General features: G+C 31.6%; 1 protein-coding gene across 2 annotated transcripts; it reads right to left on the bottom strand.

Moving 5' to 3' along the window:
- Positions 1-982: 982 nt before the first annotated feature.
- Positions 983-8,181, bottom strand: TES (ATP binding microtubule motor family protein). 2 transcript variants are annotated; one of them, XM_085670611.1, is made up of 15 exons: positions 7,981-8,181; positions 7,201-7,457; positions 6,864-6,953; positions 6,671-6,771; positions 6,364-6,477; positions 6,179-6,260; positions 5,896-5,963; positions 5,646-5,759; positions 5,446-5,570; positions 4,716-4,911; positions 4,109-4,246; positions 3,734-3,823; positions 2,750-3,661; positions 1,412-1,719; positions 983-1,311 (listed from the first exon to the last, which is right to left on the bottom strand). In XM_085670611.1, the coding sequence occupies exons 2-15, from the start codon at positions 7,436-7,438 to the stop codon at positions 990-992; spliced, it is 2,898 nt and encodes a 965-aa protein (XP_085526737.1). In that variant the 5' UTR covers positions 7,439-7,457; positions 7,981-8,181; the 3' UTR covers positions 983-989. The 2 variants fall into 2 exon arrangements, with proteins under 2 accessions (XP_085526737.1, XP_027920400.1); XM_028064599.2 differs by having other exon boundaries at positions 5,646-5,705.
- Positions 8,182-10,859: the final 2,678 nt, after the last annotated feature.

The raw sequence follows: 10,859 nt of genomic DNA, 5'->3' as shown, positions 1-10,859 counted from the left end.
TATAAAGGATAAAGTTAAAACTATGAAATGTGGACAAAAAAGTGAATTATCTTTATATATAGTTATATATAATAGATAAAAAATTATAATAGATAAAATGAAAATATTACATTTCTTGTGATCAAAAGAAGACCTCGATGATTAGTATTTAAATTAAAAATTAATATTTAAAAGCTAAAAATACTTGATGTGACCAAGGACCTGAGTGAATATATAAACATTGTTAAACTTAATTGATATATTGATATCTTGTTGGAACAATATAACTTGACCCTTTTTGTTATTAACTTTTTGCTATGTTACATATTTTATACATATAATTCTTGGCTGTGAATTAGGAGTTCTTTTTATATATATATATATATATATATATATATATATATATATATATATATATATATATATATATATATATATCCTTTTAATTTAAAAAATAGTTAAGTACTTAATTTATAAATTACCATAAAAAAATAACAATATGAATATAAAATTTTTAAAATTTAACAATAACAATCATATCATATATAATTTAAATAAAATAATGAAACAAAGGTTTCTTTCAAACTCTCGTTTTTGTTTTTTCTAGTATGAAGTTATTATAAATAAAATTGTCGAAATTTATAATTCTTTTTATTGAACATTTATTCAAATTTTAGGGTAGATGTTGTGAATAAATATCGTTGCGATGATAAGTAGAAGTAATTTATTAAGGATGTTCCCTTTAACCTTAAAATTAATTTGATTTATACTTTTATTTTTTTTATACATTATTTACCAGTTTTAATTTCTTTAACCTCTATTATCATTATGTTTTAATTCTCAAAAAATATTTCTTATTCAGGAGAAAGGTAGAAAGAGTTGCAGACATTAACATAGTTCCAGTAATTATTATGTTAAAGTAATAATTAAAAGACACTTATAAAATGTGGGGGTAAACTTTTAATTTAAAAAAACACTTACAGATGAAGAACAAGTAGAAGAATTAGTGTTTAAAAATTTAGAAGATTTGATATAAAGTTCCAGCCGGCCCATGATTTCTTATTAAAAGGGCTTGAGAAGTTTAGTTCAATCATCTCCCGGCTGTTTTCATCAGATACACTGAAATCAATAAGCTTTGCTACAATTTCAGCGCTTTCCTGCACATGTTGCATGTTATAAGGGTCAGTCCACAATTTATTCACAAGTTGCAGCCTCCTTTGTTTTCCAACTGGAGGAACTTCCCATTTTGCATAAAGTACTTCTCTCTCTTCTGCTGTAAGTTTGTTCACCTTCTTCGCCAGATATTCCCTTTCCTGCCTCAGAGCTCTGATGCTGCACCATTTCACCAAAAGATTAATAATACTATTAATGTTTTTCTTCTGAAATAAAGCTCTTGCCAATATAAATAAACCTTTTTCATTTAGGGGATTACCTTGCAGAAACAGTGCTTGCAGGCTCATCACCTAGAAGTGCGGGACTAGCATTCCCAAGCTCTGCTAGATGCTGTTCCAACCAGGTCAATCTTCTTAGTTCAACTTCCATATATATCTGATCAGAAGGATCCCCACCTAACAAAAGATAAAACTGTGTCCGGTGCACTAGAGAAATGTGGCATAAATGCCATAACATGATAATTTGCTTCCTCTGCTGTTCAAACAGTATATGCCATGGTAACGGAGAAGATCGATCAGGAGTACCACATCCTTCATTCAATGACTTGTTTGCTTCAAGCTCCAAAACCTAAATCCATGCATGGATGAAATGAAAGTATAATGAGTTACTATATTAAACTTAAATCCATTATTGGTTAAGTGCAAGAATGAAACACAGTTCTTAAAATATTTAATACAAGCGTGAGTTGGCAAGAATTTATTAATTATTATAAATTTAGGTGCAAATGTTAATATTTAGAATAGTCTTTTTTTTAGCTTTCTCAAGTCCAAAGAGCATTATTTAAGCTCAAATTAAAGTCCAATTAGAATTAACAAATCTCAGCCAATAATTGAGCCAAGACAAGCATGTTCATGTGAAGGTAAGAAAAGCACGCGAAAGATTGTTAGACACCACTCGAGGTTCGGCCAATAACGGGACATTCTAAACTTCTTTTTAAATTTTGAAAATCAAATATACTAGAACCTAGTATATTCTAGAACTAGCATTTATAATAACAAACTCCTTTTCTTCTTTTAACTTTCGACCGAACCTAGTATATATATTCTAGAACTAGCATTTGAATTTCATTGATTCATATTTTTGGATGACCAATACTGCAAATAGCTATGTCATCTCTTTATACTTTATTTTTTAGAATTTGAGAATTTGTGTAGCATTTATGAAAATGCTCTTTTATTTGGAGTCTTTCTCTATTTCTACTTCTAAGAGTCGAGTAGTATTTTTCCTTGAATATGAACATTTTTCAAAATAGAAGACATTCTAAGTTCTTGTTCTATCTTGACTTTATTAATTTCCACTACATACCATACTTTTGGTCATATGTTTTTTCAATTCCACTCCTAATTCTTCTTATCTTTTTGTTGTGTTTACATGTTGTCGCTAATAAAATGATTGGAAATTACTTTCACAATAACAAGAGTGATGAGATTCATATTTAAAGTTGACTTTTATTGTGCTTCTTAATATTCTTAAGCTCCATTGCATATTTGGTCACTATCAAGTGCTGACATGGTTCAGTGCAAGAAATAGTTTTACTAACATAACAAAATGAGCAATGCAGCACTCTAGTAGGGCAGTGGAAATAAACTAATGTTACCTGGCAAACCAGAAGTTGCTTCTGGTAGTGCAGTTTTGCTACTAGCTCTTTTAACTCGGTAACATAAACTCGGAAGCTCCGAATGTTCTCCTCCGCAGCATTCTTGAACATTTTTTGAATCTTCTTTACGTTGACTGATTTTGATTGTCGGGTGGCTGGGCTCCCTTCCCGTGATAAAATAGAATCACAACTTTCGTCATGCTTTCGCGGAGTATCTTTATTTAACTTAGGAAAAGTATCACTGCCAGTAACTCCAATGTTGCTTTCCGGTGCCCTGTTCTCAATTTCATGTTCCATAGTTTTACGCGAAGAGGAAAGAGGCGAGCAAGGAGCACGTATTATATGTTGCATGTGGGGACTGTTGGTTAAGGAGAAAGGAAGAATTTTCTTCCTTCTCAGAGGGGTCTTGTTCTCTGGAGTCTCCTCTGAACTAAAAGCAGAAACAAGCTTGTCTATAGATTTTTGAACATTCTCCAGTTTCCTTTCCAAAGATGCAATAGTGTTCCCTTGATTTTTCAACTGAGTGATCTTTTCCATTAGGTCGGCCTTATCTGCGGCCACAATTTCTTCTGGAGTAGAGCTGGCAGCTACCAAGTCTTTTATTTCAGATAATACTTTCGACATGGTTTCAGCAGTTTCTTTATCCCCAAGTTTGTGAGTAGCAAAGTCCTTGTGCAGAACTTCAAGGGCTCGATTTGCATCCTCACAGAGCTGCAGCTGCCGATTCTCAAGCTTTCGAATCTCACCGACCAGTATGGATGGATCAGGTGAAGCCAATAAACTCTTCAGCATCGCCTGCCTGCCTACTGCCTCTCTTTTTTCAGGAGTACATTTACCATTGGCTGATTCTTTCTCTTCAGGAAAAGAAAGACATCTGACAACTTGACTAGAGGGTCCATAATCGTTTGATCCCTGAAGAAATCATATAATTTGTTTCAGAAAATATATCAGGGTTACACTAATGTGATATGACCAGTAGAATACCTTTGGAACTTTATTCGCTCTTCTTTCCAGATCAAGTTGAGATTGTACAAGGTCTCTCTGTCGCCTCAGGTTTTCCATATCCTTCTCCATCTGCAAACTCGTATTTATCAGTTCAATTCATCCAAAAGAGTTTCTCTTTTACATAAAAACTCAAGAAAAGTACGTTTTGTTTATTAACTTGGTTTTCACAAGTTCTGCGACGAGAAAAGCAGCCAACTGAAAGCCAGTTACCGGGATTTCGATCAGTTATGGAATGGGAAAGTTAAACGCATTGAATGGATCAAGAATATGAATATTTGAAGTGTTGGAATGTAGAAATTATTGACTACATGTTTGTTAACAAGAAAAGTTAAGACCGAAGAAAGGAGTTTGTACCTGCTGAATTTTCAATTCCTTTTCAACTAGCAATGACCTTAGACATGAACTCGAAGAAAGGTCAGGACTTCGTAACTCCCCTTCAAGTCTGGCAATTTCCTTTTGCAATTGTCTAACTAGTGTCTTATCTGAAACAACCTGTTAAAAATTATCACCATCTGTCTTAGTATGATACATTCCTTTTCTCGTGGAAAGAATGTAATCGATGAGATGGCTACTTGAAATAAAAAGAAAATTGAATATCACGTAGTAAGCACATGGGAAAATAAGACCTTTAGAATTGCCACTATAATTAAAAGACTGTGAATTTTACGAAAAATGTGCATACATAACTTTCTCTCGATAATTTAAAATATTTCTATCAAACAAATACCCTTTTGCTGCTAGTAAATTTGTGGTGGATAGTCTATGAACTAAGTACCAGAAGCCTGGGAGAGCAACATTCAAATTACACGTCAATAAAATTGAAAGATGTCAAACTTATGCAAGCTTCAGTTTAGAAAATAATGTAGAACATGAGTAAAAACTTTTTCATATCAATCTTCGGTCCAATCAAACAAATCACAACATTTAACCGTACCAATCATATTTAGACATTTAAGCGTACCATATTCACTCGGGCAGTATTAATGACTTCCTTTGCACTGTTAGCAAATGCTAGTGTATTTCTTGTTTGCTCCACGTGACTTAAGGAAGGACTTATGGTACATATAATCGCTGTTCGAGCATTCCCTCCTAATGAAGACTGCAAAATCCGTGTCAATTTTGAGTCTCGATACGGTATGTGACCACGTTTTCCGCCACTGCAAAGTAAAAGAAAACTTCAAAAGATAAATCAGACTTCTGTGCATTGACCAAATTACGGTGCCCTACAAGTCTTTTTATCATAGTAATCAATTTTAGATTAACTAATTTACACAATTCACAATCTCTAGTCATCGAATGAAAAAACGATTACGAAAAAAACTGGGTTCCGAAAGTGGAGTACTAATACACTTACGGAACCCAGTTTCTAGACGAAAGCAATGACCTTATATCTAGGGCGACTTTTTTATGTCACAAAAAACCAAATTTGCTGTGACCTTTGGATAAACTAAAAACTCAACGTAAATCCTGTTTTGAGGTTTCTATTTTTTTTTTTTAAACTATGCAGTTATTGTGGAGCTCTTAAACACATTCTTAATTTTGAAAATGTTTTTTCTGTAAGAAACAAACAAATAAGCCTTTTAGGATTTCTTAATCTGCAGCTTAATCCTGGCTACTAAAACTTTAGCAGAAGAACAATGACAAAGTAGCCACATGCATTTGGGTATTTAAAAAATATACGGTTGCTGGACCTGAGTTTCCTGATGACAGATGCAAGTGTCAACAAACTTCTGTTGATATGGCTCCCTTCCTTCATCCTTGCTCCACATGTATTTGTTTGAGAGATGCGTTCACTTCCAGCAAGATCCACAAAATTCTGAGGTTATAAGAATCACTCATCAGTATGACTAGCCAGTTATCAAGGGTATTATGTCAAACTATGAAGACATACCAAACTGGCTATGTAAGACTTTACGTGACCTGAACTTTCGCGAAGGCTGCTCTCTACAGTCTGAAATATTCGTATAAAAATAGTGACTACAGAGCAGTAAGCATAATGTCCTATCTTTAATCTCCACATAAAATAGCCAGAAAAAAGAAATCCAAAAGTTAACCAAGCTGAAATACTGAAAAAAAAAGCATGCAATATCATCTTAAAAGATGATGATAATGAATACTTATATTTCCTCAAGTGAGCTTACCAGCCTGATTATTTGATGTGATCTTGAGCTTTTATCATTTAAAGCAGTTTCCCCAACTTGCCTTTGCGCTGTAGATACAACATTTACATGAACAATAGTACTATGCCGATAACCTAAGTGTAAAACGCTCACAACTTCTATATTTTCTACAACTCTGTTACATGGATTCTATACAAAGAGAACATCAGCAACAGTGAGATAAAAGTATTAGCCAAATAACATGGTGATAATGTATGCTCTTGAGAAACCTATACGTGTAAATTACGCCAGATTTCTAAATTACCTTCACAGATGCCAATTAAATGCCTTAGATGTTGACCATCCTTAGCTACTTCTTCATTCAGCTTTTCCACAATAGTCCCTTTCTATATCGAAAGAAAAAATACACCTCAGGATTTGCTACAAATCAACGAAAAGCTAAAGCACTCGTTGACAAATTTCAGTCGCGGGTTTATTTCTGAACTATACCTCTGGATCATCCAAGAGCCGAAGAGGACCAGATTCACGTTTTAGAAGATCTATGACAGTCTCATTATAGATTTCCAAGGCAGAGATTCTCAAGATAAAATGCCTTTCTGGAGTCTGCGGAAATCGAAACGGAAAAAAACGTTACTAATTACAAGCAGTTACCCTTAAAATCCCTCAATTCGACTAATAGGATTCAAAACATGATTTTCCACTTTCTATCTCCCACTCAGTGGAAGATTCTATCTCCCACTCAGTGGAAGATAATCGACATGGTTTAGTAGGAATCAACAGTTAACTAGTCACTCACATTCTTAATGTACTCGTAGATGTCCTTAATAGCACTTTCAGTGACGCCTCTCATCGTGAATGTCTTACCGCTGCTAGTCTGCCCATACGCAAAAATTGTTGCTGCGAAAATAGAGGAAATTGCTGAACGGATACAAAACAGCCCTTAATGAGAGAGAGAAGTTCTAATAAAAGCATTAGCTAAAATAAATTACCATTGATTCCAGAAAGTGCTGATAAAGCAACATCTTTAGCCCCTTCTTCATAAACTTTCTGAGTTGAGCACGCAGGTGCAAAAACTTTATCTGTGACGTAAGACACAATAAATAAGAAAATATATTGTATAAAAGGAAATAGAAATATAACAAATACAAGTCCAATGGACAAAAAATTAAAACTATAAATGAGCAAGATAATCGTTTAAATTTACTAGCGTCAACCAGAATAATGTAGAATTTAAGTTCATTAATTCCCATTTAGGAAAATGTCAGTTAATGAAAAGAAATTCAAACATCTCTTCCTCAAGAAAAAAAAAAAGTTGAACAAGGGTACCGAAGGTGTATGGTGTTGCAGGCCTCTCTTGGTTTGGATTCTTGAACACAAGAGTATGCTCATCCAAACAGTCCCAAGCAATAAGATCATACATGGCTTGTTCCTTTCTATTGAGCGGCCTCATCCGAACCGTGACTCGGATTTTCTCCTCCCGAACTTTGGACCCACCAGGCGTGGCTGACAGATTCCTCTGCATCTTAGACAGCGGCGTTGCCACCGCCGCCGGTGTTCCCGTCATCGTACTCCGCCGCTAATTTCTGCAGATCAATCATCCATCAGCAAGAGCATTTTACAACACTTCATTTCTAAGAGAAAACAGCTGAGACAAAAGAAAAATGATTATAAATAATAACTACGCCGTATTCTTCCGAAATCGTTTAGCCTCTTTGCAGCTTACTGTGTTGGACGAGAACGAATAGTAATGACAGTAACAGAAATAGAAAGAAAATCGGAAATCTAAGCTTCGTAGAAGTAGAAATTAAAAATCTGATTTCAAATTTCAAAATAAGATACTATGCAAAGAACGACAGAAGACTAAGCTAAAACCTAGTATGCTATGAAACCACTAATATTGCCGAATCAAGTAACAAGAACATATCCAAACACACCCACACAAAAAAAAAAAAAAACAATATTCCCACTACTTCACAAAGGCGATTTGACATTACTGATTCATAAGATATGTTAGTAAATCTTTTTCTTGATCTTTACACTGCACACTCAAGGCATGCTTCTAAAAAAAAGAAAACGATTCTTTGAGAAATAAATGAGAAGAAGAACCTGCAAGTGAAGAAAGAGTGCACGGTGGCCGGAAATGGTGAACTCGGCGGGGAAAGTAGTGAAGGACGTAGTTCCAAAATCAAACTGTGGAATCTCTTGAGATTTACTTTTGGAAAGAGAAAAAAACGCTCTGAAATTCAATGTTCCAGAGATAGTATGATGTATAGTAACGGCTACTTCTATGGTGGCCCTTCCATTCAGAGCGCGCATCGGCACGGGAAACAATAAAAACGGATGTTTCAAATTCTTGGTCCCACGTCCTCCACTTTCACGGGCCTTCGCCATGGGCTTCAATGCGTGGGTTTTGTTGGGCTTCTTGGGCCTCTCTCACTTCTTGCTAGCCACCGTTTTGTTACAGTGTTGCGTTGAAATAGTGGGAAATTAAATTAGAATCGTGAAATAATGACGAGAGCAAATGCAAATAGAACTCAGTGATATAATTGGTTCTGGGTTGCATCAGACTTATCTTAATTGCGTATATTTTTTATATGCTTCATTTAAATTTAAAATTATATACACAGAACTATCCTTTTTAAGAGGTTGGTTACAGAATTATTTTAATCTCAGTTGAAAAATAACATGGCTCGTCATTTGTCACGCCTATGACGCTAGGGTTTTATTTTATACAGCAATGTCTTTTTCATGATTTTAAGAATTTTGTCTATGATAACCGTGGAAAAAAATGAGTATATTTTATTAGTTGAATCTGTATACATTTTTGAAAAAGAACATTTATGTAACTTTTTTTGGTAAATCTTGTACAATTTAACTTTATACTATTCCATACGAAGATGTCTGTCTCTCGTGTTCCAAGAATTGTTGAAATCTATTAATTAATAATGAGAATATCGAATATCACTTTTAAGTTAAATAAATGCAGTAGGTTTATTTTTTTCACAGGAAAAGTGATTTTATATTAATTAACCTGATTGTACAGAGTGTTCATCATTACCCTGATTCTGATATGGTTCCGATTGAGGCGTTTCACTTTTTCTTTTTCAACTTTCCAATTCATAATTAACTTCGGAGGCCAACATTTTTTTTTTATTGAAAAATTAAAAAGAAAACACAACAACTTGGTTGTAGTCAAAATTCACCGATAATATCTATGCAATATTTTGACAATTTCACGATGACTTTAATGAGATTATAAAAACATATTTTTTTATATGTATAAAGAAAATTAATGTGAAATGTAAAATGATGAATGTATAGTAAGTGTAGAAATTTATTACATATCATGATTATAATATTTATTTCTTTAAAGGTTGTAAAAAAAATAATTATTACTATTATTTTACTCATTTTATCTTATATATATATATATATTTCTTTTTTCCATTTTCCTTCCTTTCACTTTTATATTTTATTTTTCTCTTTTTCAATCTCACACTTCAAAAATTTGTTTATAAATAATAAATTAAATTTTTCATTTTTGTTTTCTTTGAAGAAAAAAATGGTTCTATTATCTTTATTTTTATGAACAGATACAATTACAAGCAAGGAAACATTTTAGCATGTTATAGGTGATTGAGTTGTCTAGCTTTAAAATAGACAATAAGTTAGATGTAATAATTGATGATAATAATGTCATTACATGAGATTAAAACATTATATATACACTTTTTTTATTTTAGTCAACTAAAAATCTTTTAAAGACAAAATTTTGATGAAGTCATCAAAATCCTAAACGAAAATATTTATATAAAATAATATACTTAAATCGGAATATGAAACTTTAAAAGATTAAATTATATCATAAATAAAATAAAAATGAGTAAGACCTGTGTAAAAAATGATACAATTTCAAAATAAAACATTACTACTTAAACCTAATTAATTTATACAAAACCACAGTTTTAATGCTTTATAAACTATATAAACTATTGTATCCGTAAGAATCACAACTTATTTCTTTATATTTCTTTATAGATATGTATTAGTTTTAATGCTTTAATAGAGTCTAATTTAATATATATTCCTCTCCCTTCCTTTGTAAATTATCAGATAAACAAATATTTTCTTACTTGAATCAATCTTCCATGATTATAAACATGATTTTGAGTATGAATTTTATTTTACATGAACAATAAAAGTTAAATATATTTTCTCTCTCCGAATTATATATCTATTTATCAATTATTATTATTATTATTAAAATCATGTAAGATATGTTTCTTCAACAAATGATACATGGATGAAAGTTATATTATAAATTCTTTATATGACATAAAATGTTTTACTAGAATCAAAATGTATATTTATTTTACCAAAGATAGTTAAGAAGATAGCAGTTTGATACTTGAAAACTAAAGTATCAATCTACATAATTTATCATTTGAAAAAAAAATAAATTAAGCATTCAAACTATTCAAATATTATTGAACAAATATTTTTATACTTAAAATTATTAATATATATAATTAGAAGTAATAAATATTTATAATAAAAAAATTATAAAAAATAGTAAAAAATTAATAAAAAAATGTTATTAATGATTTACGAACCAACTCACTTGAGTTCATTTTAACCCATATTTAAAAAAGATTTTAAAACTTTTCCAACTCAACTTAACGGGTTAGTTCATGCATTAAAATCTATTTTAATATTTTTGAATATATAATTTAGTTCAAAAATAAAATATAATTTTGAAAAATAATTTAAAGGAAAAAACATATTTAACTTGTAAAAAATTAAATTAACTTTTTTTTATGTCAAATAAATTTGGATAGATGGATTATTATGTAATCATTATCAATTCATTATAACAATTTTAATCAAACCACACGCCTTCCCTTTCATAAGATTAATATATTGATTTTTTGCATTTTAAAATTTAAATACTATATTTTATTACTTGTAGAATTTAAACTTACATC

The sequence above is a fragment of the Vigna unguiculata genome, chromosome 3, assembly GCF_037176805.1.
Source record: "Vigna unguiculata cultivar grain cowpea cultivar isolate G323 ecotype 2 chromosome 3, ASM3717680v1, whole genome shotgun sequence".
Lineage (NCBI taxonomy): Eukaryota > Viridiplantae > Streptophyta > Magnoliopsida > Fabales > Fabaceae > Vigna > Vigna unguiculata.
The sequence above is the reverse complement of the archived record's forward strand: the minus strand, read 5'-3'. Positions and strand labels throughout refer to the sequence as shown.

What these genes read in the sequence shown, in the direction of transcription:
- TES (XM_085670611.1), bottom strand. Translation starts at nt 7,438, where the DNA reads ATGACGGGAACACCGGCGGCGGTGGCAACGCCGCTGTCTAAGATGCAG. An exon ending in AGCACTTTCTGGAATCAATG is followed by an intron (nt 6,772 to 6,863) that starts GTAATTTATTTT and finishes CTATTTTCGCAG; the next exon opens with CAACAATTTTTGCGTATGGG. An exon ending in AGCAACTTCTGGTTTGCCAG is followed by an intron (nt 1,720 to 2,749) that starts GTAACATTAGTT and finishes GCATGGATTTAG; the next exon opens with GTTTTGGAGCTTGAAGCAAA.